General features: G+C 38.1%; 6 protein-coding genes across 6 annotated transcripts; 2 read left to right on the top strand and 4 right to left on the bottom strand.

The window, feature by feature from the left end:
* Positions 1–790: 790 nt before the first annotated feature.
* On the bottom strand, positions 791–1,714 carry LOC134029401 (olfactory receptor 52A5-like). Its single transcript, XM_062473497.1, has 3 exons — positions 1,681–1,714; positions 1,171–1,239; positions 791–978 (listed from the first exon to the last, which is right to left on the bottom strand). The coding sequence occupies exons 1-3, from the start codon at positions 1,712–1,714 to the stop codon at positions 791–793; spliced, it is 291 nt and encodes a 96-aa protein (XP_062329481.1).
* Positions 1,715–2,628: 914 nt separating this feature from the next.
* On the bottom strand, positions 2,629–3,554 carry LOC134029400 (olfactory receptor 4D5-like). The gene is made up of 2 exons (XM_062473495.1): positions 3,154–3,554; positions 2,629–3,109 (listed from the first exon to the last, which is right to left on the bottom strand). Exons 1-2 carry the CDS (start codon positions 3,552–3,554, stop codon positions 2,629–2,631), a joined length of 882 nt encoding a protein of 293 aa, XP_062329479.1.
* A 4,475-nt stretch (positions 3,555–8,029) lies between these two features.
* Positions 8,030–8,902, top strand: LOC134029399 (olfactory receptor 6N1-like). Its single transcript, XM_062473494.1, has 2 exons — positions 8,030–8,414; positions 8,715–8,902. Exons 1-2 carry the CDS (start codon positions 8,030–8,032, stop codon positions 8,900–8,902), a joined length of 573 nt encoding a protein of 190 aa, XP_062329478.1.
* A 2,439-nt stretch (positions 8,903–11,341) lies between these two features.
* Positions 11,342–19,544, bottom strand: pgm2l1 (phosphoglucomutase 2-like 1). The gene is made up of 15 exons (XM_062473365.1): positions 18,896–19,544; positions 18,075–18,242; positions 17,846–17,952; positions 17,525–17,609; positions 16,944–17,027; positions 16,615–16,808; positions 16,288–16,477; positions 16,086–16,183; positions 15,728–15,908; positions 15,449–15,542; positions 14,875–15,004; positions 14,047–14,236; positions 13,818–13,951; positions 13,061–13,163; positions 11,342–12,770 (listed from the first exon to the last, which is right to left on the bottom strand). The coding sequence occupies exons 1-14, from the start codon at positions 18,992–18,994 to the stop codon at positions 13,061–13,063; spliced, it is 1,857 nt and encodes a 618-aa protein (XP_062329349.1). The 5' UTR covers positions 18,995–19,544; the 3' UTR covers positions 11,342–12,770.
* A 281-nt stretch (positions 19,545–19,825) lies between these two features.
* lipt2 (lipoyl(octanoyl) transferase 2) lies at positions 19,826–20,963 on the bottom strand. Its single transcript, XM_062472836.1, has 2 exons — positions 20,200–20,963; positions 19,826–20,098 (listed from the first exon to the last, which is right to left on the bottom strand). The coding sequence occupies exons 1-2, from the start codon at positions 20,633–20,635 to the stop codon at positions 19,857–19,859; spliced, it is 678 nt and encodes a 225-aa protein (XP_062328820.1). The 5' UTR covers positions 20,636–20,963; the 3' UTR covers positions 19,826–19,856.
* Positions 20,964–22,895: 1,932 nt separating this feature from the next.
* Positions 22,896–26,741, top strand: rnf169 (ring finger protein 169). The gene is made up of 6 exons (XM_062472661.1): positions 22,896–23,490; positions 23,966–24,033; positions 24,221–24,310; positions 24,400–24,509; positions 24,614–24,713; positions 24,798–26,741. Exons 1-6 carry the CDS (start codon positions 23,103–23,105, stop codon positions 26,004–26,006), a joined length of 1,965 nt encoding a protein of 654 aa, XP_062328645.1. The 5' UTR covers positions 22,896–23,102; the 3' UTR covers positions 26,007–26,741.
* The last annotated feature ends 306 nt before the right edge of the window (positions 26,742–27,047 follow it).

Raw genomic sequence — 27,047 nt, 5'->3', positions numbered from 1 at the left:
AAATACATTCATGGTCTCATTATGAGTGGTTACTATGAGGCCCAATAGGTCATTGGGTCATGATAGCTCATATTGTACTCATAATTAGGGTAAAGGGACACTTGCCAAAACAAGACTGGCCCTGTGAATTTTGCCTTGGGTCACATACCCCTCCGGTGACTGATATCTGTGGGTGCATAATTGCTTTCTAGGGGATAAGGTGGACTAATGACCCTTAACATACATATATATTTAATTATGCATGGAAAATCATGTTTAAGTTATTTTCCTTTTCTTTTTCATGTTCTTACACAAAGAAACACAAATAAAATATGTTATTGTGAATCAGGCAAACAGGTGAATTATTTGTTATACTATGTGCATACTATGAGTTTGTCTCATAGTATGCACAAAACATTACCATTATCATTATCTTCATGTTTAATGACATTGTCACATTGTCTTCCAAGCAAATATTACAGAAGGCATCTTAAACCAGAGACATCTTTTTGTACAATTACAGTACAAGGAAAGCATAGCATGCAGCAGATAAACACTTAAAATTACTTTAAAATAATCACTTAATCTTCACGAAGTCCAATTAAAAGTAATGTTTGCCTAAATTGATTGAAGTAAAAGTAATTAAGTGTATCTTTTATCTTTTGGGTTTTGTAATTATCCCTCTGATATAAGGAAAATGTGCTTCTGTCGGCCGACTGTAATACTCAAGGACTTGGGGTAGAAACCTTTGGAAGAAAGACATCTTTCTTTCATTTGTTTTTAATTCTCACAATATGGATCATCTTCAAAATCAAAAATCGTTTTTGAGCCAAAATATTGTTTTCTTTATGGCACTACTAATCTTTTCTGTTCTAGCACCATAGATGACTGGATTAATAGCTGGTCCGACAATCAAAAAGTACAATGAAAGTACTACACGAAGTGAGTAGGGGAGAAAGCTCATATTGAATTTGTTTTGGTACAGTTCAAAAGAACAACCTATAAGAAAGCTGCAAATTGCAACTAAATGTGGTACGCATGTCCTTAAAACTTTGGTTTGTCCTGATTTAGTCAAGTTTAGACAGACTAAAATTATTCTTACATATGAATAAATTATGATGAAAAATGGAGCAATAACAGAAATAAAAATGTTAATTGTGGAGAATATGTTCAAATCTGAGATGTCTGAACAGGCCAGTCTCACCAATGATAAGTTGTCACAATATACCTTTTCAATGATTCTACCACACAGTGTGAGGCCTGCGGTAAGTGATATACAAAGGCAGCACCTGCCGAAAGGTATCAACCATATCAAAGCAATGATTAGAATTAACTTTGTAGGAGTCATTGCTTTCTCATAGATGAAAGGGAAACATATGGACAGGTAGCGATCATAAGCCATTACCATCAAATTTGTGATCTCACATCCACCATATGTATGCACATTGAATACTTGCATGAGACAAAATACCCTTGATATCTGATAGTTTCCTGTAAATAAATTAAACAAAATGCTAGGAGTGAAAACAAAACCACCATACAAGCTTATGCATGATAAATTAGCTATCAGAATATACATGGGTTTGTGTAATGATCTCTCAGTGCAAATGATGTAAATCAACAACATGTTCCCCATGATGGTAATTGGGTATAATATAATCATTACAGACAGATATATGAATCTATGCTCATATATTTTACTGTAGGCAGCCAGAGTGAAAGAGTCATTTGACATGATCCACACTGAAACAAAAAGACAAGGACTAGCTTTGAATTACATCTTGTCATAACAGTGTCACATTTAGCCATTTTACGTAAAGTCAAATAATTCAATGTAATAATTTGATTATGTTATTAAAATAAGAACCGTAGAAGAATACCTTAGATTGAAGTACCTTTTTCAAGTTAGTGAGTTATACTTCTCATTTGGTATTAAGAGAATACATGTGTATACATCTGTATACTGTGTATGTACTGTAACAGCAGGATTTTATAGTATCAAATATGTTCCCTTGTGTGTCAGATGTTCTTGAGAGAGCTGTTTGGTTGGCTGATTCCCGTCTTATGAGTAAAGGTATACTGTATTGTATTTTAATGTGTATCTGGGATTGTATTTCATGCTTTTCAAATACCACTCTTGATACATCCTTAATCACCAAAGGATGCAATTTACAGCAATGACCCACTGTGCCTCATCACATAGATGTTTATTTTTTTCCAAAGAGGAAATGCAGTTTAACTTTACAAAACAAAATATAAATCATAATATGTAATTATATTTTTAAGATACATCATGATTATCACCATCACATTCATTATACTTGTCTACCTTCATCATTATCATCATCACCAAGCAAACATTACTGAATGATCAACTCTAAGCCATCTGTCATCTGTTTTCAGTTAGACGCACGAAAAATGAGTCGCTGCTGTTACAGACACAACGAAGGTTAGTTCATGCTGTACATTTTGCTGGAGGTCCCCAAAAAAACGGGAATCTTTTGAACATACTTGGCTGGAACTTACAACGATCTGAAATGGAGGAATTAACTTTGATCTTAATTGTGCATACTGTACGTATATCAATTGTTATTCAGGAAGTAAGTAACATTTTGCAGGGGGGCTGAATGGATAAAGGATGACTTTTGTTCAACCTTCAAAATGTTTAGTCCAAAACATTTTTCTGTAGATTGCATTACTTATATTTTCCGTTCTAGCCCCATATATAATTGGATTCATGGCAGGTGAAACTATCAGAAAATACAAGGAAAGTGCAACACGTATTGTGTATGGCATAAAATTCATATTAAATCTGCTTTGATACAGCTCAAAAGAACAGCCAATTAGGAAGTTTCCAATTGCTACTAAGTGAGGAATGCAAGTCTTAATCACTTTAGTTTGTCCGGAATTTGTCAATTTTACACAAACCAAAATGATTCTCAAGTATGAATACAGAATGACAAAAAATGGTAGCACTACAGAAAAAAATGTAACAGTTGTCGAGTATATTGACAAATGTGAGATATCTGAACAGGCTAATTTCACCAAAGAGTAGTTGTCACAATATACCTTTTCAATTATTCTCCCACACGAGCTAAGGCTTGCAGTAAGAGATAAAGTAATGCAACACCTACAGAAAGGTTCCACCAAGTCAAAGTAATGCCTAGTATTAACTTTGTAGGAGTCATGAATGCCGCATAGTTCAAAGGGAAGCATATGGATATGTAACGATCATAAGCCATCAACATCAAATTTGAGATCTCACACCCTCCATAAGTGTTCACATTGAATACTTGCATTAGACAAAATACCCTTGATATCTGATAATTCCCCGTGAAGAAACAAAACAAAACCGAAGGAGTAAAAAAAAGACCTCCGTACACACCTATACATGATAAATTAGCTATCAAAATGTACATGGGTTTGTGTAATGATCTGTCAGTACAAATGGTGTAAATCAAAAACATGTTCCCTACGATGGTAACTGGATATAACAGAATTAAAACAGAAGCAAATATATATCTCTGTTCAAATATTTCACTGTAGGCAGCCAGTATAAGAGAATCATTAGGCATTGCCCAACCTGAAGAGGAAGAGATGTTACAGTAAGTTAGGTAGCATGAAAATAAACACGGTGAAATCTCCTCAACTATAATTGTATTTTAGACAGACACAATCTTTGAGACTGAATAACAATACATATGGTGTGCACAGTATATAGCAATACATACCAAACATATAATCAGTAGTGTTTTTTAAGTGCAACAAGTTCAACATACCACACCATGGACTGACGTCAGTCTATATTCTGTTTACCTAAATGTCCCACCCTACTCTTTGGGAACTCTGGTGTGTTACTGTGTGTATTTATACTCAAATAAATACCAGGATGCAAATGACGACTTTCATGTTGATGAAATACCCTAGGGAGAAAGGATTGAAGGCCTAAATGATAGCATCCATGCAATAAGATATGTCCTGAATGTATACTAACCTTGCAGACTATCTGCTACCAGACTACATTTTGGTTCAGCACAGCATCTAAGAAATCTAGAAGACAGGCCCATTTCAAGGATCCAGTTTTGAGATGCAGACACTGCATGTCACAGTTCTGATTACTATACTATATGCACTGCATTTCACAGTTCTGATTACTATACTATATGCACTGCATGTCACAGTTCTGATTACTATACTATATGCACTGCATTTCACAGTTTTGATTACTATACTATATGCACTGCATGTCACAGTTCTGATTACTATACTATATGCACTGCATGTCACAGTTCTGATTACTATACTATATGCACTGCATGTCACAGTTCTGATTACTTTCTGATTACTACACAATTCTTTCTTTTTTTTCCTTCTTTTTTTTCCTTCTTTTTTTTCCTTTTATCAAATGCAGTCATACAGTACATCACATCCAATCATTTTTAACATGAAATTAAGTCTTAGGCTAGTGGGGTTAATAGGCCATGGACGTCTTGGGCCCAAGCCATCAGGATCCAGGCATATCAGAATTGAGTTACACATTAACATTGTCCACAAACACAATACATCACACTTGACAGTACATGAAGACAGTATTCCGAAAGAGAAAGGCCTGCAAATGTCCATTGCTTAAAAGGAAAAACAAAGAGAAAATAAATATATATATACATTCTGCATGTCACATATCTGATTACTATACTATATGCACTGCATGTCACAGTTCTGATTACTATACTATATGCACTGCATGTCACAGTTCTGATTACTATACTATATGCACTGCATGTCACAGTTACAGTCACAGTTATACTAAAGACAGCTATTAGTGCACTTAGTCTTTGTCATCAATTACTTTCTATTCAAAAGGCTGCATGTTTTTTTTCAGGTTAGGTTGGGGTTTCTTAAAAGAATGCATGGTTAAAGGATTCTTCAAGTTTCATCTTTTCACTCAAAATCAAATTTTTCATAATTTTATGTAACAAACATAGAAACTGACTTGTATAGTGGATAATCATATACAATATTTAATTATGTCTTTCCAATGTTTATCATGATAACTACATTGGTCCACTTTGACCTGGTTTGTTTGTTGCATCACAGCGGTCTAAGGGGAAGTAATTACTGTCACCTTAGTGGCGTTCTGGGCTTCTAGTCTCTACTGGTCTACTCAGAAGGGAAACCACAGGTCACTGCTTGTTTTCGTTCTTGGCTACTTGGTGTCACCGGTGTATCGTTTATTAATTGTTCTCTTGGGATAGAGTGGACTAATGAGTGGTCGACGTATTTTGTAAAAACATGTTTTCCAGCTTGAATGTCCAGTGTTGAGTCACCCAGAGAGATCTAGTAATATATCCTCCAAATTGATGCACAAGGGACCTCAATGTGAGTTAGAGTAGTTGGAGAAAAGTTTGGATGGATTAATGATCAACAGGTTCATGATGAGTTGTTCAAACTTGTCAGTAAATAGTTACTTGTTTTACATTATCACTATTAAATTCTTTATAATGTTAATCTTTCATTTTAAAAGCAAATACCTTTGGAATCTTTGTCCATTAATCAGAGACATAATGAAACATTCTTAGTATTGACATTAGGCTACAGAATGTTACCTACTAACCCTATTGAGATTGACAAATTAAATTGTCATTTGAACAGATTTGACATACACTTGTCGAATTAAATACAAAGATAAATGTTGATTGACTCTAATTAATGACGTAAAATAAAGTTATGATCAAAGTATCACCGTGTGATCACCTCTTCAAATATGTGTAGTCGTGTGTCATCTTGTGATACATCACAGTTATATCTATGGTAACAAGGGTACACTCATCATTTGTTTTTATGGCAAGGGGTTATATATGAAGGTATGGGTATGTGGCAATATGTAAACCGTTACAATATCACTCCATTGTATCGTCCTTAACTGTCACAAAATTACTTATATTTTCTTGGTTTTATCCTTTATCTACATCAGTCATAGGACTAGGCCTGACAATCAGACTACCTTTATGTGGATCTGACATTCAAAAACTGTTCTGTGACAATACGTCTGTGCTTAAGCATTCCTGTGTACCTATTACCTTAAATACAATATGGAGTTTCTGTCTAATATTTGGTCAAATATTACAGGATATTTTTATAGCCTGCTCTTATTGCCAGATTATAAGAGCTTGCTTGAATTCAAAGGAGGGAAGGATTAAGTTTACACAAACGTGTGTGCCACATTTATTAACAATGGTCATTTTTATCATAGTAACTCTGTTTGATGTTGGGTATGGGTGGTTTGGAAGTATGAATAATGCATTAAATCTGCGTAATGCCATGGCGATCCAGTTCCTTGTTATACCACCTGTCTTTAACCCTATTATCTATGGCCTCAATCTGCAGCAGGTTCGAATGGCAATGTTTAAAAGGAAATAGAACTAGAACTAGACTGTCCTGTGGAGATGAGACCAGACTCAGAGGAGCTCTGCCTCTCAGGGTTCAGGAGAGGGAAGGAGACAAACATCACACAATGGATACAGGACTGTCCTTCACAAAAACGTTCTATCATCACTGATGTTAAATTACAATTTGGTTCATCATTAAATGTACAGTACATAAATGTTTTACATTTATGATTGAATATACTCTGGCAAATGGGTGTCAATAAATATTTGCATTTATGGAATACTGCAATTGTTTTCTCTGACAGTTTTTTCTTAAACTTGCTATTTTAAATATTAAATACTTTAAGCATCCAACAAAGGGGACAAACGTTACATTATGCATATGATGTAAACTATTAAATCAGTAAGTGTAGTAGTGTAACAGTAATCAAGATCATATTATTGCACTATTTCTCTCGTTGACCAGCTACTGTAGTTGAGATATAGATATAATTGCACTGGTTTAACTAGTTGAGATGTTATTGTAGCACTGTAATATGATTTTTCTGTGCCTATAGCTGAGGCAGAGCATGTCTTGACTCCCCCCTGGTTGGCCCCTATGTTCTGTTTTGAAGTTCTGCTATTAAAGTCTGCATGTGGATCCTACATTACTCATCTGAGTTGCGACAAATAACCACACCTTCATTGTTAGAAACATCACCAACATTAAATTCATCACTCTTAACACTGTTAAAGATATCCTTATAATGGTTTCTCCATGATTCAACAATATTTTCAGACCGAGAAATCCCTCCAATGTTAGATTGCAAGAGCATCTTACTGTTATTTAAAGTCTTAACTTCTTTCCAGAGTTCAGACATTATTCTGCTGAAACTTCTTGATCATGGAATTTACCCTCATTGCTCCTTTCTTGAAAACAATATACGTTCAGCATATTTAAATCTAACATTTGCTTGTTTCTTGTGTTACATTCTTTGGGTCATGCCTGTCTTATCCTGATAATACCCAGTTTTTAAAGCTTTTTCTGCCTTGAAATAGAGTTCAGACTCTTATTTATTGAGACCATTATTTGGCATCTTCTGTAAACCTAGACCAAATCTACTTTCCCACTTTGTTTCCCAGTTATCATAACTGGTCAACTCGGGTAGATATCAAATATCATAGAGACAGGTATGTGATCTGTTGTGGCCTGACCATACAAGAACTCACCGACACTTTCAAATCAATTCTGCATAGTGCCATGGCGGTTCAATTCAACTGTCCTTCATAAAAACATTCCATTATTGCTGTTAAATGAAATGTTGGTTTTCTGTTAAATCTACATTTACAAAAACATGATGCACTAACAAAAGACATGATGCAATATTGTAATGTAATTTACTCTGATGTAATTCCCAAGTGGTCTTGGACCACAGTATATTTAGAGATCAAGATAACAGATCACTGCAGTATTCTGTAAATACTGTCATGGATTACTGCCAGTCATGGAAAACTCTGTCACTTTTACACTTTTGACAATTTAGATATCCAACGAATAGAAGAGACTATACTAGACTGTTGGTTGTAGCTGGTTAGAAATTTGTTTAGAAGAAAGGTTTGCCTTTATGGAGAACTCAAGTACTGTTATGTTTTTTTACTTCTGTGGATTGCAAAAGACATGGATGAATAAGTTTGTGTACTTTCCACTGACTCTTCTAACATACCTGCTCATCATATTAGTGAATTTGACTTTGATCATTACAATCATTCTTGAAAAAGGCCTTCATGAGCCTATGTACATATTTCTGTGTAATCTGTGTATTAATGCACTGTATGGAACTGCTGGTTTCTACCCCAGGTTCTTATCAGACCTTCTGTCAGATGACCAAGTGATATCATATGGTGGATGTGTGACTCAAGGTTTTGTAATATACACATCGGTCATGTGTGAGATTACTCTGTTAACAGCAATGGCTTATGACCGGTATGTAGCAATATGCAAACCTTTACAATATCATACATTACTAGCACCTGTAACTGTGGGAAAAATAATTATCTTTGCTTGGTGTTACCCTCTTTTGATCTCAGTGATAACCGTTTTTTTAACTGTTCGACTGCCTTTGTGTGGATCTCACATTTGTAAAATTTTTTGTGATAATGCGTCTGTACTTCAACATTCATGTGTGCCCGTTACTATTAATCGTATCTGGAGTGCCTTTTTAGTGGCGGGTCAAGTTCTACAAGTAATTTTGATTAGCTGGTCTTATCTTCAGATTACACATGTTTGTCTGAGATCAGAAGAGGGAAGGCTTAAGTTTACTCAGACATGTGTGCCACATTTATTGACGATGGTTATTTTCATTGTAGTAACTTTGTTTGATGTCTTAAATGGCTTTTATGGAGACCAAAATATGCCACTTAACCTGCGTAATCTGATGGCTTTGCAATTCCTTATTATACCACCTGTATTTAATCCTGTTATTTATGGTCTCAACCTGCAGAAGGTTCGAACAGCAGTGTTTACAAGGAAAGACAAAATTAGCTACCAAAAATAACTTTTCGTGGGGGATTGTGTGTCTACAGCTAATTTAGCCTTAAATTATTTTAAACAAATTCTACTGAAACACATTTTCAATGGTTCATTTATTTGACCACTACTAGGACATGTATTTTGACACATTTCTGAATTTAAAGCATTGATGAAAAAAATTATATTTACATACAAAGCTTATAGGGATGTCCTGTTACATGCAAAAATAAAGATTACATAACTTGAAATCCAAGTTTTATGGTCTTAACTTCCAGACAGGATAGGAAAACAAAAAAATGGCAAGACAGAACAGACAAATTACATTTAAATTAATATAAATTGCAGGCCAGTTTTTCTGTCACCAATATAGTGACCCATCAGTTAGTATGCAGTGGGGTTGCATGCCCATTATTCAGCTATTCCAACTTTCAAACCTCAATTACTTACAATTACCTCAATTACAGTACAAAATATTAACTTCAGAATTTCATTTTTGGACATTGAACAAGTCTTGCAGACATTCCTCCCCCCTTCACACACTCAAGATTATAGAGTGGAGCAAACATTTTTTATATATGTATATATATTGTTTTTTTTGTGGAAAAAAACATCAACACACTTCTGAATGGAAAAGACGACACATATGCATGTAAGTACTTCCTCAGAACTGGAGCTTTGAGTCTGCAAAATGTTACAAATCAAATCATACTACATTAAAAAAATCTGTGAATATGGACTTGACATCTATAATGAACGGAATTAAATATTTAAGGTGTCCCCAACAAGGACATTATATACAGTTAGGTCCATAAATATTTGGACATTGACACAATTTATCATTTTGGCTCTGTATACCACCACAATGGATTTGAAATGAAACAGTCAAGATGTGCTTTAAGTGCAGACTTTCAGCTTTAATTTCAGGGTATTTACATCCAAATCAGGTGAATGGTGTAGGAATTACAACACATTTTATATGTGGCCCCCCCCTTTTTAAGGGACCAAAAATTATTGGACAAACTAACATAATCATAAATCTAATTGTCACTTTTAATACTTGGTTGCAAATCCTTTGCAGTCAATGACAGCCTGAAGTCTGGAACCCATAGACATCACCAGACGCTGGGTTTCGTCCCTGGTGATGCTCTGCCAGGCCTCTACTGCAACTGTCTTCAGTTCCTGCTTGTTCTTGGGGCATTTTCCCTTCAGTTTTGTCTTTAGCAAGTGAAATGCATGCTCAATTGGATTTAGGTCAGGTGATTGACTTGGCCATTGCAGAACATTCCACTTCTTTGCCTTAAAAAACTCTTTGGTTGCTTTCGCAGTATGCTTCGGGTCATTGTCCATCTGCACTGTGAAGCGCCGTCCTATGAGTTCTGAAGCATTTGGCTGAATCTGAGCAAATAATATTGCCAGAAACACTTCAGAATTCATCCTACTGCTTTTGTCAGCAGTCACATCATCGATAAATACAAGGGAACCAGTTCCATTGGCAGCCATACATGCCCACGCCATAACATTACCTCCACCATGCTTCACTGATGAGGTGGTATGCTTTGGATCATGAGCAGTTCCTTCCCTTCTCCATACTCTTCTCTTCCCATCATTCAGGTACAAGTTGATCTTGGTCTCATCTGTCCATAGGATATTGTTCCAGAACTGTACAGGGTCTTTTAGATGTTTTTTGGCAAACTCTAATCTGGTCTTCCTGTTTTTGAGACTCACCAATGGTTTACATCTTGTGGTGAACCCTCTGTATTTACTCTGGTGAAGTCTTCTCTTAATTTTTGACTTTGACACAGATACGCCTACGTCCTGGAGAGTGTTCTTGATCTGGCCAACTGTTGTGAAGGGGTTTTTCTTCACCAGGGAAAGAATTCTTCTGTCATCCACCACAGTTGTTTTCCGTGGTCTTCCGGGTCTTTTGGTGTTGCTGAGCTCACCAGTGCGTTCTTTCTTTTTAAGAATGTACCAAACAGTTGATTGAGCCACACCTAATGTTTTTGCTATCTCTCTGATAGGTTTGTTTTGATTTTTCAGCCTAACGATGGCTTGCTTCACTGATGGTGACAGCTCTTTGGACTTCATATTGAGAGTTGACAGCAACAGATTCCAAACACAAATACCATACTTGAAATGAACTCTAGACCTTTTATCTGCTCCTTGTCAATGAAATAACGAACTCCCATGAGGGAATAACATACACCTGGCCATGGAACAGCTGAGCAGCCAATTGTCCAATTACTTTTGGTCCCTTAAAAAGGCGGGGGGCCACATATAAAATGTATTGTAATTGCTACACCGTTCACCTGATTTGGATGTAAATACCCTGAAATTAAAGCTGAAAGTCTGCACTTAAAGCACATCTTGATTGTTTCATTTCAAATCCATTGTGGTGGTATACAGAGCCAAAATGATGAAAATGGTGTCAATGTCCAAATATTTATGGACCTAACTGTATGTTGTTCTACTCATATAGGGTTTTTGAGTGATATACCTGAACGGACACCTCAAAAATACCCCCCACTCACCTTTTCAATTCCATTATATACTGAAGAGTTGTCTAAAACATTCAAAAATAATATATAAAAATATATCTTATGATTGGTTTGTTTATCCACGTTGAATACAGTGATACGGTTTAAGCTTCAGATACTTTGCACTTGGCAGTTTATTCGCATTGCTTATTTCACAGCTGGACTTTAAGAACATTTAAATAAATCGAAAACTTGTAATACATGAGTACAGATTGAACAGGTTGTCTTTGTACATTTATTTTCCAAACAAAAGAAGGTGAAACAATACAGGATGAAAAAGTGCTTGAACAGTTATCAATAACAAACTCGGCATTCCGTTTTTCTGCATTTTGAATGTAGAAATGTTTTCAGAATTGACTAAACCACAAAAGACGGGAACACAAAGGGTTTGAAGTTTTAGTAATAAATACTGCCGCAAAACATACCATGCATAATATACAGTAATTTGCATACAATGCAATTTGGACAATCTTCTAGGCCAACTGATAATGTAGATATATATATAATGAAAATGTAAAAGTTAAACAAGTTACTTATGTATTACTAAACAATAGTAAAACTTGGATTCACTTCTGAAAACATTCACACAACATATCTTAACCTTGGTTTTTCAGTCATAAATATTTATATGGATGACCGTTGCAACAGGCAAGTATACAAAGCTGACAGCTGACCTAGAATTGATATTCTCCTTTTAATATGTCTCAGACACCTTGCAGCCAACCCAGTAGTTGCCTACCCTGACACCTAGTGGACACCTAGTGGAATTGCCATCATTCAGTCCAAGGGAATTGCATAATACTGCATGCAAAAACATTCTGTAACTGCAACTATTAAACTGTATGGTATATGTCATACTGACAATGTATTTAGAAATAGGAGGCAGCTTGCAGTATGCTACAGACAAAAAAATTATATATCCTTAATTGTCTCTTTTAAAGCGCTTTTCTCATGGAACAGCAGCCCTAGTTTCTCAAAAGAATATCAGGTGAATGTGACAATACTAAGGTTTGTTTCTCATCTGATTGTCTCTTTTGATCAGTTTGGTTCACCTTTTCCCCTTGTAAGTAATGAAAGTAAACAGAAGCCTTAGCCACACTGATGGTTGTGGAGAAAGCAAGGGAGGGTGTCAGCTGTTTCACAGACGTGTTCATACAGCGAGTTTCACATGTGGCCATGTGTCTTTTGGTGAAGTACTACCATCGTTTGTACGTTAAAAGCAGCATTGAATAAGAGAGGTTTTATGTTTACATACACACACATACAGTGTACAGACCCAGAGACTGACGCAGTGTCAACACATCTAACGTTGTGACTAAACACCAAGGTGATGGAACTGGGTCTGCTTTGATTGTTCTGCAGGAGGACCATCATTCAATGCATTGTGGTTATTTTCATGGAAATGCAAAAAAATAAATCTAAATATATATTTCTTTTTACAATCCGTTTGGAATCACAGTTCCAAATTGAGTAATACTCAAATCACCCTGTGAACATATAGGGAGGGGGGGGGGAGGGGGGGGGGGGAGGGGGGGGGCTCAAACCAGCAATTGACAAGGTTTCACGGTGAGGGTAAACATTCATAGAACGCAATAAGGATCATACACTATGAAAGGATGCATACACAAAGTATACAGGGATCCCACCTAGATTAATCGACGGATCAAGTTGTTCTTTTCAGGCTCCAGAAACTCTTCAACGAGAGTGTGAGTAACTCTCTCAAGCTCCTCCTCCAGGCTTGAGATGTCACTGAAGAACAAAAGGACAACACATTTCCTATCTTCATAAACAATTATGGAATTAGCTGCAGATTGTTTTCAAATCTTTCACCAACAAACACAGAATCTGAGGTCAAAATAGGATGAAACCCTAGTTTTTGTAATGCATGATTACTGATCATTCTAATTGTTCAAAATTATTTTTCCCCTCTTTAAAATTTCAGAAATTCTGGATGCTCAAATTCAAACAGGAAAATTCTATTATAATTTCAATGTAATTTTACAATGAAATAAATTCATATTTAAATTTAAAACAGATGAATTCAAAACCAACACTTTTGGTGGTGTTTAAATTTCAATATTAACCCTTGTGTTATCTTCGGGTCATTCTGACCCATCAGTCATTGTGACCCACCTTCGTATTGCGACAGATTTACCGCATACAAAGACAAAGTGAAGCATATTCTTTTAACCGTTGGGCTGTCTCAGACCCCCCACATTGCAAAGGTTAAAAGAAAATTATTTTAATTAGTTTTTGTATTGGGTAAAATTGGGTAAACACAACGATGGTTCGTTATGAACCTTTGGGTCATGTGACCCGAAGGCAGCACGAGGGTTAAGTACTCAATGCCTTTTAAAATTCAAAACATTATGTCACTGATTTCCGTCCATACTTGATACAAACCTTTTCCCTGGTGATGCACAGAACTCTGTGTAGTATTTTATCTTGGGCTCTGTCCCACTGGTCCTTAGCGTGGCCACAATTCCATTCTGCAGAGTGAAGGTGACCATTTGGCTACTCTTTGTCACAGGTAGTACCTGGGAACAGAGATGAGAGAGAATGACTCCTCACACACTGAGAAGTATACTGTACCACAGAAGTACACCATGACGTCTAATTAGATTTCACTTACAGATAGTTTGTCGGGCTGGCTACTATCATAGCCTGTGGTCACATCTCTCACATGCGTTATACTGCAGCCGCCGCATGACTTTGGGTACGTGCCCGCCCCTTCGAAGTTGCGTATACGTCCGAATATTCTGGTCACCATTGGGGGGTCATTGCAGATCACGTAGGATGTTTTGGATATGTGATAACCGTATCTGGAGGATAGAAATAATCAGATTATATTAATGAGAAACTAATATAAACGAGTTCTCTTGAACTCTGCTAGCATACACCATCATAGATTGATGCCGTTATTGTTTTGTTAAATTGGAAGTCCTTCCTGCCAGTGGCTGAAATACTATAACACCTCCCTGTGAGCCAGAATACTGGCAGTGCTGTTAGCGCACCACTTAATCACCTCACTGTTACCATTCAGGACATTCTTAGTCCTTAACTGGAATTATACTGCACCGTTTGCAATGCTCTGTTTACTAGGTACATTTCTTCGTACTTAGGAACATCTCTCTCAATATGAGCTTCTGCATTTAGATACAGACACTCATCTGTGAGTTTCACTGGTTCGTGCTACAGGTGAGCAGTGCCAGTGTTGCATACGATCTTTGTTATTCTCCTGGCTTTACTTGTGCATCCCCTAAATATAAATAAAAGTAGCTACCTCCCGATCTAAATGAAGGATTCTGAAAAGCGGAATAATAACATCCAAATTAACTAGGTAACTGCATGGAGATGGTGTGCAAATACTTCACAGACTTCAGATTAACTTACTATTTACTGCTTACAAAATAACTATTAGAAAGACACTCATTGGCCTTCATGCACAACGATCACTTGCATTTCATAGATGTTGTCCAGCTGCTGGTGAAGGGTAAGGTTCTTGTTGTAGAGATAGGTCGCCATCTCAGCCACAACCACAGCTGCACTCACACCATCTTTATCTGGTACCACACTGCCACACAGGAACCCTGATAAACATAACAGACAAAACAAAGAAGACACAGTATAGCAGCGAGATGTGTTGTTACTTTGCCAATGTGGAGTCGGGTGGCTGAGCGGTGAGGGAATCGGGCTAGTAATCCGAAGGTTGCCAGTTCGATTCCCGGTCATGCCAACTGACGTTGTGTCCTTGGGCAAGGCACTTCACCCTGCTTGCCTCGGGGGAATGTCCCTGTATTTACTGTAAGTCGCTCTGGATAAGAGTGTCTGCTAAATGACTAAATGTAATGTAAATGTAAATGTGTAAGAAGGAAAATGTGTTTACATTTTCAGGTGGCTTCTTCTTTTACAGTACGGTAAAGTGAGTACACACAAGCCAATATAAAGAATGAAACACCCCTTACAGAAGAGACATACCCTTGTACATTCAACAGTAGATAAAACTGAGAACTGTAATAAAGCAGTTTGTTTACCAATAGACTCCTCAAAGGCAAATATCACTTCCTTTCCTGTTTTGGACAGCTCGTGTATTCTTTTACCTATCCACTTGAAACCAGGTAGAGTTTCCTGTGGAACATAAAGTACATCACACAAGGTCCTAGCAGATGTTGAAAAATCGGTGTTTCCCTTTTAATCTGAAATCATTTGAGATTTTGTTTGATACGCCAAATGGGATACGTCCAACTAATCAGGAGCTACGATATATCCACACCTCAGCCTCTGTCTCTCAAGCTCAGTGGAGAATAACACACCTCAAAGTGGAAGCCCTCTAGCCGGGCGAAGGCCTTGAGGATTTTGGAGGAGACCGTCGTGGCCAGCATGTACACTCTCTCTGTGTCTGCTGGATCGGGGTGGCTCTCTTTCCAGTTAAACAGCATCCACCAGCCCAGCAGAGCTGCAAGCTCATTTCCTGTATAGACTTTCCACCCAGACCTTTGCAAAATAGAATCCAGTACATATTGAAAGAATTTCAGTTCTGGTACAGCAAGTCTTATGACCAGAGCCATTATCAAATTATTACTTGGGGTGGATATATTAAAAGGCTTATTTGCTCAATTTTCTCCATCCTAATATCTGAGACTTGTGTTGTTGCGTTATTGATGTATTCACCCGTCAGACTGCTCTGCAACAGCCAAGCGATCTGCATCAGGATCTGTTGCCATGACAATCTTCGCACTCTCTCTCTCAGCAAGGCGAAGAGAGAGCTCCTGCAGCGTCAGAACACAGGGATGGAGCATTTCTAAAATGATCTGTTTTGCATTTAACAGAACGGTCAGTTTGACTTTTCTCTAACGGGTGAAGATTTTCCTACCAAAACAGACTCTCCCTCTTCTGGGTTTGGACATTGGACAGTGGTAAAGTTTGGATCAGGATCCATCTGCTCCGGTACGGGGATGGGAGGAGGAAAGCCAAATGCCTGGAAGGCCTGCTGGACATAGCGGTGGCCTACCCCATGGAAGGATGAGTGGACAAATTTTAATGGGGACTTTATGTTGAGCTCTCTGTAACAGAAAACCCAATGAAATGCAAAAGTTAGGTATTTAATGATCCTGTAGTTTTATTTATTGAAATAAAAAAAAAAACACATCAAACGGATTAATAGAAAATGATTTGAGCTTTGGCTAAGGGGAAAAAGTACCTGTGAAAACAGATGGAATCCAACTCCTCCATGTAACTTTTACATATCTCTGGCAGAGGATCACTCCTAAGGGGGCTGCTGTCTGCTAGCGTCTCATTCCAGGACTCGCTCCAAGGCTCTGCACTCTCCTCAATGCACCTCAGGATCTCCTTGTCATGGGGTGATGAGATCTGTGCACCATTATGCCAGTAGACCTGTAAAAGAAAGCAAACTTTGTGATGGGGAGTCTCACACTCCCCTAGTTGTGAATCGTGGAATATTATCTTAAAGAATGAAATCTAATTACATGCTTATAAAAAATGCCCCCCCCCCATGCAAGACCAACTCACCTTGTATCCATTGTCCTCCTTACGGTTGTGTGAGGCAGTAACCATCACTCCAGCGGCTGCTCCTAGTCTCATAACAGCATATGGCTAGGAGGGATTAGGGTTTAAAATTGAATTTAAGTAACATTTTACAAGGTCAAGTACAGCAAGTATTATACTCGCATCACCAGACCCATTCACAAATGCAATGGAACATCAGAGCGACAAAACTTAATCTTGGTTGTTTACAAAAATGCCTCAACGATGCTCCTCAGTACGGTCATCATGTTAAACCTGCCTCTTATCATATAAGCAGTTGTGATCAAACAGATTCTGGTCAGAAGGAAATCGGATTGAATGGGAAGGTGGCCAGACCAATCTGCCAGAGCAAAAAACACAAGCTGTCTGCTTGTGTTCCCAGGCTACAGCGATTATAGAAATAAACCAGAATATGCTCCTAAACTTGACAATCATTTGAGCAACCACATTAAGGGTTTGAGATCAACAAAATGCTAATGAAAAACTTGAAATGTATTTGAGGAATTCATTGTATTGTAAAAGACTAGTGTGGTGCTGCTTATTAAATGACATGTGTTTCATCTTACCACAAAGGGGGTGGGGACATATGTAGAGAAGAGATAAACTGGAATTTCTTTACAGAGCATCACAGAAGCAGTTAACTTGGCAAGCCTGTGGAAATCAGACAATACTGTTATGGTCTCCCACAGATGATAAACTGTTAAATTCCTTAATTGTTAAACTATGACGTTATCGGTTCCTTAAGTGATCTGGCTTCAGATTCCCTGCACTCTCTGAAGTCAACATAAGCAGTGTTGACATCTCAAACAAGTTTAGAAGTACAATTCTTGTTTACTGGCTGTGGTTAGAAATGTGTGTAAAATTCCAAAGCTAAGGTTGAGGTATACCTTTCACTAGTGCAGCCACTGGCCTCCTGTGCTCGTGTGTCATATCCGACCACTATACCACGACTGCTCAAGTCAGAAAAGGTTTCAGATAGATATTTGTATATACCCTGCAGGGACAGAATGCATAACATGCCTGCATCACTTATTTCAATATCTGCTCTGTTAGATGTGAAAACTTCACTTACTAGTTATTAGAATAATTAGTTGGAAGGTAGGCTTCATCACTCACCTGTGTAGACTGGATGATAGTAAGGTCATTGATTCGGGCAAAACCCGCACCCATGGCAGCCCTTAACCCTGCCGTCCCGAACGTCATCCTGGAGCACATCCTTCGCCTTAGCTCCTCTTTATCACCAGACTGCAATAAGGCCTCCACCTGTTCCCTAGTCTGTGGATTCTGGGCAATGAAAATAAATCACATGTAGGTCTACACATTTTAGGCATCTACTGAACACCACAGTAATGAGTATAGCAAGTCAGCCAAACATTTTTGATGTTTGGGGGGGGGGAATAGTTCATTGTTCATAGTTCATTGTTAAATGATTCAATCTAAGTATAGAAACACCACACGCTGCATATTGTATTGCAGATTCATAGCAATGATGTAGCTCGACTTCACGGTCTGACATTTAAAGAGAAGGTCAGCCAGATCCACATAGCATTTGCGCCCTTTCTTAACTAGGGTGCTGGTGTTGAATGTTGGTGGAGCCCAGCTCTGCTACTGCACAACTATTTTTCACAAGGTTCATTATAGCCCCAGAAAAGTGCTACACAATAAAGAAACTGGCCATAATTTTTAACACACAAAAATGTTTTTGAAGGACACTTCCCTGACTGGTCAAGATACCTTGTTTGGTGTGTTATCCTGAATCTGCATGAGTTGGCTTCTAAAGGTAACGGTGTTCATTAGGCAACCTGAATGGTTGGTAGTCACTAGGCCTTGTGAAAGCTGCAAACATTAGCTAGACCTAGCTAAAAAAAATCATATTTGTCCATCAAGTTCGCAAGGTTGTAAAATAGCACTATAGCCGTAGAATTCGGTAGACTCACCTTGTCCCAAGTTTTCCATTCATGTATTGCCTTATCCAGTTGTGGGTCCCCAGTTGCATGGTAATTGACATTGTCGTTCATATCTCCGTTGTCCACCATAGCAGAATATTGTGCGGCAAAACATGAAGTTTAGCTTGTAGCTGGCTAGCTAACTAGTGGTTATCAGTAGCCTAGCTGAGAAGCTTGCAGCGCAGCCAACGTCGTTAGCTCGCAGTAACCAACTTCATAAAACTTGACAATTCGCAAGCGAGCAAAGCCATAAAAGCAGATACGTAGCAAATGTGTCTGTTCGTTGGTTAGCTGTCAACTTGAAAATAAAGTTGCTTGACCGGTTTTCGATTTTCTCCGTCAGCTAGCTAGCCTAGTTATGCTCTAGGCTACTACCGCTGTGTCTAACGTATAAGCGGCTTGATTCCGTTACTGTAGAAGTCAAAGCTAACGCATTCGCTAGTCGTAGCTAATCTACCTGTCAAATTCCACACAACAGTCTAACCATTTAAGTAACGACTAACTTTATACTGAAGCTCGTTAATAGCATCACTTCTGGACTTCGTTTTTGATTGAACCATTACAGTTTGCCAATATTGAGCCAAACCGATTTGCACGTGAGTTAAGACGACTGCGTATGTAACTGCCAGCTGCGAATGCATTGGAAATAAAATCTGTGTGGAAAGTTTGTTCACTGTATATCCAGTAAAACCATTGATAGGGCATTAATGCGATTTTATCCAGAAGGCACAACATAAGTTACAGGCTGACGTCACTTCATGCATTATAATGCATTTCATTTTAGCAAACACATTTAACCATAGATTTTGTCTATGCATTTAACAGCACAACAAGAGGCCTGCCTGCACAATTTTGCACTTAAGTAACCAAAAATTAACAAATGTGTTAATCCTCACATCAGGTAACCAACCATCAAAGGGGGAACAGAAAACGCAGTAAATGTAATTAGATTTCATTTTTTATTATTGTGGTCATAGCTGCCATGCAACAGTGTACAATCAAATTGGTCTTTGAACGTTTCCAGTAAATGTAGGGTGACTTCTTCAGTAGACATATTTCTTCCCAATTCTTGGCTGAGGGAGGTCACACCTTTACCTACAATTCCACATGGCACAATGTATTTGAACCAGTCCATGTCTGTGTTGCAATTTAGTGCCAATCCGTGAGATGTTATGTATCTCCCACAATGGATTCCTGAAAAGCAAATGAACCTCAAACGTATTAAACACAAAATGATTTGAACATTTCAAAAAACAAATCGCTATAGACAACGGTAAATTGAAACATGTATTCACCTATGGCACATATCTTGTTTTCACCAACCCATACTCCTGTGTCAGGTGAAGTGGAGGCTTTAATTCCAAATCTGCTGCAAAGTTTGATAACTGTTCTCTCCAGCTCGCACACGTACCACCTCACACTCTTTTTGAAGGAACCCAGATTTAAAACCGGATAACACACCAATTGACCAGGGCCATGGAAGGTTATGAGTCCGCCGCGGTTGGTGCGAAAGAATTCCGCACCTAGAAGTTTAAGCCTTTCCTCTTCCTTGGCAGGATAAGGTGCTTGCCTTATTCCAATTGTGTAGACAGGCGGGTGTTCACAAAGTAGCAGAGCATTGGGAGACTTCGCGGATTTATCAAAGTGTCGCTTGACAAATAAATTCTGCACTTCCAGTGCACGCGCGTAAGAAATGCGCCCTAAATTGACCACTTCCACAGCTGATTTCATGCTGCATTTAAAACGTATTTTAAATTTTAAGGTCAGAAAGTGTGTTGATAATCAGGAAGTGAAAAATCCGCTTGACTTGACCACGCAAATTTTTAAAATATTTGAGGTCTCCTTGAAGTTAGCACAAGTTGGTTGTCCAGTACAGTAATAAACCTTTCACTGTAGCTAATCCATAGCCTACGCAAATGTAGACGTAAGTGCAGAATAAATATTTACTTCCAATAATCTTGTCTGAATGTTTTCATTAAATATGTATTAGCCTATAGCCTACGTGAAACCGTCAAGTTGTGTAACACAAATGTGGGTCACCATGTTGTTTATTGACATTTCTTCTTCTATACTAATGAAGAAGAGAAAGCTGGTGAACAAACTATTGCGCCACCATCTGGATGAAGTGTGTGGAATAACACTGTAAAGGCTCCCTTTGAAGACTGTAGTGTGTGTCTAGTCTACTCTTTGAGAAACAGTCCTTGAGAGATATGGGTCTATATGAGACCATGTAAATGTCGAACACGTCAAACACATTGATTTACCCGCGAAGAGGAAGAGGGTGCAGATTTAAATTGAGTATCATCGATTCTTTTTCCTTCTTTCCATGCCTCCAGTAATGCCCCCTGGTGGAAAAAGAATGTTTTAAATACAGGCAAATGTGATCCAAGTCTACAGCTGAACCATCATGTGTTATCTATTAAATCGAATATCCTTTAAATAGTTTACTGTTTAGCTCAGTTATAACAAATCTTGTTGGTGAAACCCGACAAACTAACTTTGATAGGCCCATGTGTTTGCCAATGTCCTCTATTAAGTGTCTCATGTTTTTACTCTTTATTTGAATCACAAGTTCATCCTCATGATGTGTCTAAGTAAGTAAACTCCTCCTTGGAGGGTCATTGCCATTGCTAGTCTAAAACCAAAGAAAATCTGTGTGAAGTTGCAGGACATCCAACATCAGGATCAACATGAAATATCACTGCATTTTGGTACTTCTGGCTTTCTTGACTCTTGCATGTAAGTCCTAACTCAAATCTATTTCGAACACTGCTATTTTGCAGAATTCACAATAGTAATGTTTCTATAGGCTATATCTCAATGGAGTTGCATAGTTTATATAAACTCATACACTGGCAAATGGAGCCTAGTCTCTATATCTGTAACTTACATATCATGTGGATTCTGCATTAATAACCTTCATCTTACTGATATAATTTTATCAACCGATGCATGATGTAATTCAGCTTTGAGGATAAGGCAATCCATTTGTGGAGTATGTTTCACTGACACGTTAATGGAAAAATAGGGTATTGATAAATAGCACCATATAATAACTTGTTTTTCCACTGCAGATAAAGCAAATGAGGTAGCTACTTTTCCATGGGGCTGTTCAAACTACAGTGGAGTCTGTCGCCCTGTCTGCCTGCCAGCAGAGCTACCGTTCGGACCTTTTGGATGTGCAAAAGGATTTGTGTAAGGCTCCAATAATTATCTGAAAATACAAACACTGTGAAATTAAGTGTACTTTGCATAATTACTTTTTGGAACATTATCTAAGCCATCCATGTCTCTCTTACAGGTGCTGTGTTGCCCACATAATTTGAGACATTAAGCCTACCCTCCTAAACGCAGGTCACCTTCAACACGTCCAAAAAATCTGACTGAAGTGACTTAATGTGTGACAAGAATGCTATTGGCCGGGTTTCCCAGATTCGTTAAGAAGCTCTTAACGCTAAGAGCTTCGAACGCTCTTAGAACGCTGCTAAGAAGCGCTAAGAACTTCTTAGGAGCTTCTTAACGAATCTGGGAAACCCGGACATTATCTGTTTCCTTTGATATGCCACTGCAGCAATGTGCTCCGTATGGGATCCATGTATAGTAGGCTACATGCTCCACAATAAAGTAAGGGTGTACAAATGTTTCCGTGAGTGTTATTTTAACATGAATATCCTCTCACACAGCATCTTTTTCCCTATCTCGTTCAGAATTTTCACAAGTGTTCCCGAACAATTCATTAAATTACATGTCATTACCTATATGAAAGTAATAAAAATGCAAAGTGCATTTTTATTACTTTCATATAGGTACGCCGTGCGTTTCACGGTGGCATGTACACCAGGGGTTACTCTCGATTCAGTTTGCCTGGCCTGCGCATATGGGAGTGTCAAAGGGCTTGTTAGGCAGGCTTGTACCGCCTTGTGACCTTTGCATTGTGGGGTGAGATTTTGAAAGTGCGCATGGTATTTTTACGACATCCACGTACAGTTTTTGTTTTGTACAGATATATTTTAGTATAATTCACGTTTTGAAAATTACTTCCCTTTTGTCTGACTTGAATTTACATCAAGGAAGCTTTTTCTCCCAGCGCAGGTCGAATAGACCCTATTAATAGACCACATAAGTCGAGTGTGCAATATCGATAGCTGCCGTTGAGTTAGGCGGGGACTGTTTTCAAAGTAGAAGCTGCGATAGACCAATGAAGATGGCGACAACAGGGTCCGCGAAATGCACTGGTAGTATTGGAAAAGATAGCCACACCAGATCTGCTGACGTGAGAAAAAGTCATACACCTTCACAGCTTCTGACGCTCGAGGAGGCAAGATGTCCTATCTGTTCAGAGATTTTGTTTGAGCCAGTTACTATGCCATGTAGTCATTCTGTGTGCCTACACTGTTTCAAGCGGACGGTGGAATTGACCAGTTTGTGCTGTCCCCTCTGCCGACTGCGAGTATCCAGCTGGGCCCGTAAACAGTCCCGCGAGAAAAACCTGGTAAACACCGAACTCTGGGATATAGTCAGAAGGAGTTATCCAGAGCGATGCAAAAGCAGAATGGAACAGAGAGCGTGTGAGACTCACAGAGAAGGTTTGCTGACAATTTTTTTTAATCGGAAATGGAATGCTCCGAATTTAAAGTGCAATTGCAAAATGTTGTGTGTCGGGAAGATGTACTATTTGACTAACCCGCCTCAACATATCGTATTCGCAGGCATCAAGCTTTACTTAGTTCGTTTTTTCAGGAGGAAAAAACTGTTCCAATTGTGCTCATATGCTTCAAGCCATGAAATCTAATAATTCTAGTAATTGGTAAATCACAAATGACTTTGATCAAGACTTGTCCAGACTTGTAGATTTTTCTTGTGGGCGGAGCTAATAGTGGTTCATTTGCCATGACCTGTGCGGCTGTCAAACTCAACATTTGAGTGTAAAAAAAAACAGTGTGCGCCCTCATTCCCTGTGTAGGAAAAAAGGTTGAACCCCAACCTTTGTACCTAAAAAAAGACTATCACCCCTAGTCAATATCTTAGCTTACTGATATCATTGTGATTCTCTTTTATCAGAAATGTTCTGCCCTCCTGGTCAGATACCAAGGTCTGGAGATTTCCGTCCAGAGCATGATAAGCAGAAGGTAGGTCAAATTTTTTTGGTGTGTTTTGTAATTATGATAATAGTATTAATACTATTTGAACTTGTACGTTGATAGTATTAGGACTTTTTGACACAGTTATGTGTTTGTGGAATAATTGTTACCAAATCAGTCTGATAGTAAATCAGTATCAAGCATCAAGTAAATCTTAATGCTGCAACTGTTTCAGGTAACAATGAACGAAGATAAAAAAGACATGGGGAGGAAAATCCTATCCAGAAGAGAAGAGTGTGGGACAATCAAACAATTAGAAGACCCTGTAAGTGTTTAACCACAAATAAGCTAGTGTGAATAATATGTAAAAATTGTACGGTGACAGGTTTTTGAATTTATTTCCTTTGTTTACAGTTGAGTGGGGTGTTGTCCGACTCAGAGAATGAGGAGCCAATCGGGAAGAGAACCCGGAATGTGTCTGCTTTTGTTAAAAGAACAAAACTCTCCCCAGCCTGTGCAAAAGAGTAAGTCATTGTCATTGTTTTCTATGTATTTCAAACTAGCAATTGATACAAATGTATGTAATTTGCACTCTGAGTGAAATTAATCTCTGAACTATTTTACTCAGTTGGTTACCAAAACATTTTGTGCAGAGGAGTCAGAGTTGTACAGCTTCAGTGGAAGGGAGAGGAAAGGTCAAGACCGTTAATCATTCCTTACTGGATAAGGTATTATGTGCTATTTAAGGACATTCGTAATTTTTATGTGTAAGTGTCTGCAAGTTATCATATTGTTTGCTCTTTTTTTCTCAGGTCAGTATTGCTCACAGCTACAACGCAGGTATCCTGCTGTCTTCAGAAAACAGCCGCTCATTCTCGGCACCCATAATTGTACCGGAGAAGAGGTATAGTTGGCGAAGTGTTACGGCAACATCAGCTCTTCTAATAGGCCCCCAGTCCAAACAGGAGAGGTCTATCAGCCCTGAGAGCAATGACAGCATCTCCGAAGAGCTCAATCACTTCAAGCCAATTGTCTGCTCTCCCTGCACGCCACCCAAACGTCTGCCAGATGGACGAGTGATTGAGCCCACAATAGTGAAGTCCACACCCAGGAACTTGACCCATAGTTTTCAAAGGCTCACCAGCTATGAAGCCAGCACTTTCATCCTCCAGAAGTGGAAACAGATTGAAGTGGACCGTCAGTGTATTGAAATGACCTCCAAGGGTACTCTGACCAGCCCCTTTAATGAAGAAATCATAATTAAACAAAGTCCCACAGATGAACGAGAAATAAAGCCATTTACCTGTGCTTCCACTAAAGTTAAAGAGGACTTAGGTGTGTGCAGAATAAGGACCAACACTTGTAATGAAGAGAACGAAAAAGTGTGTTTGTTAAATAAAAGGAGATTGATATTTGATCAGCCAGTTGGAGATACAACCCTCAATCAAAGACAAGCCATAAGGTTTAATTTACCATCACTTCTACATACTGGTGAAGGACCTGCAAGAGAATGCGGGTTTAGTCGTAAAAAGTTAGCACCCGAATCATCTTGTGGGCCCTCTCCAGTCCGTAAAAAGCACCCTTTTGCCCCACTGGACAGGGTAACTGGGGATCCACATTGCAAGCTAAAATTAAATACATCAGTGGATCAGAGAAAAGAGATTGAAAAAATGAACTGTGCCCAAAACCAAACTACCTCAAGAAGGAGTAGGAAGAGGAGCCAAAAGACTAAACACTTGGAAGAGACTGAGTTGCAAATCAAGAGATTCAAAACTCAGTGCCGAGATAGTCTCGAAATGGAGAAAGGGCAAAGTGATTTTAGTTTTCAACGGGTAAAGCAAGAGGCTGAGGACAGGCGGCTGGCACTGAAACTTCAAAAACAATTTGACAGAGACCAGCAGAGACTCAACAAGAACAAAAAAAGTCCTGACAAATACTTCCTTCGGTCTTGGTTCCGCCAAGACAAAATCAAGTATAATCCACGCAGATCGAGGAGAATCATAAAAAAAATGAGCTCTTAACATCCAATCATTAATTACATTTGTGCTTTTTGGAATACATTAGAGAACTAGATTATTGTTGCAATTCATACAACTGTATGTCAATTGTGTACACCTGTACACTGAACTGTTATTTCCAGGAAGTTACAATTTGTGGATTTTCTCTATTGATTCCCCTAAAATCCCCCCTATTTTTGCAATTCCATACAAAAAATGATGTGCTATGGGATAATCTAGTATCCTTCTAGATTACTATACTAGAATTATAGTAGTTGTACTTTAAAGCTGACAGACTACATTGAATAACATTTGTAAACACACCTATTTAGCCTTTACAACCTCAGCGGTGATGATAAAATGTCTCAGAATCTCAGAGACCCAAAATATTTACTCTGTAAAGCTATGTTCAAATGAATAAAGGGGGATTTTCTTGATTTTAACACATATAAGAACAGAAACGTAATCACCTAGTCAATCTTGATTGGTTTTGGTAATAATGTAATGAGTTAAATCATTACATTACATTTATGCATTTAGCAGATGCTTTTATCCAAAGCGACTTCCACGAGAGAGCTTTACAATAGTGCATAGGTCACTGATCATAACAACATATAAATCATGGGTATGAACAGAATAAATGCAACTTATGCAATGTTAATTGAAACATTACACATAATATTTAGTCAAGGAAAATGTTCCAGTTTTAAATTATGTTCAGTTATTTTTCTGTTAAAAATTATTATCTGCTGCTGGTGAGTTATGGTCATTGTCCTACCTCCTATATAATACACATGGCTGAGTGTGGTTACTTTTTATCAAATGATTTGCCATTGACTTCTTGTGCTATAATTATTAGTTTGAAAGGATGTTTTGTTTGTTAAAGATAACACACGTAGTTACATTCATAGTTCTGACATGTTTAAATGCACAATTATTTTCCAAAACATAGTCTATTGTATTAAATAGCACACTTTTATATATACTGATGGAAGATTTTTACTAAATATTTTTTCAAACATGTTCTACTCACTGTGCATTCATTAATCAAGAACAAAACATTGT

The sequence above is a fragment of the Osmerus eperlanus genome, chromosome 11 (assembly GCF_963692335.1).
Source record: "Osmerus eperlanus chromosome 11, fOsmEpe2.1, whole genome shotgun sequence".
Taxonomy (NCBI): Eukaryota; Metazoa; Chordata; class Actinopteri; order Osmeriformes; family Osmeridae; genus Osmerus; species Osmerus eperlanus.
The sequence above is the reverse complement of the archived record's forward strand: the minus strand, read 5'-3'. Positions and strand labels throughout refer to the sequence as shown.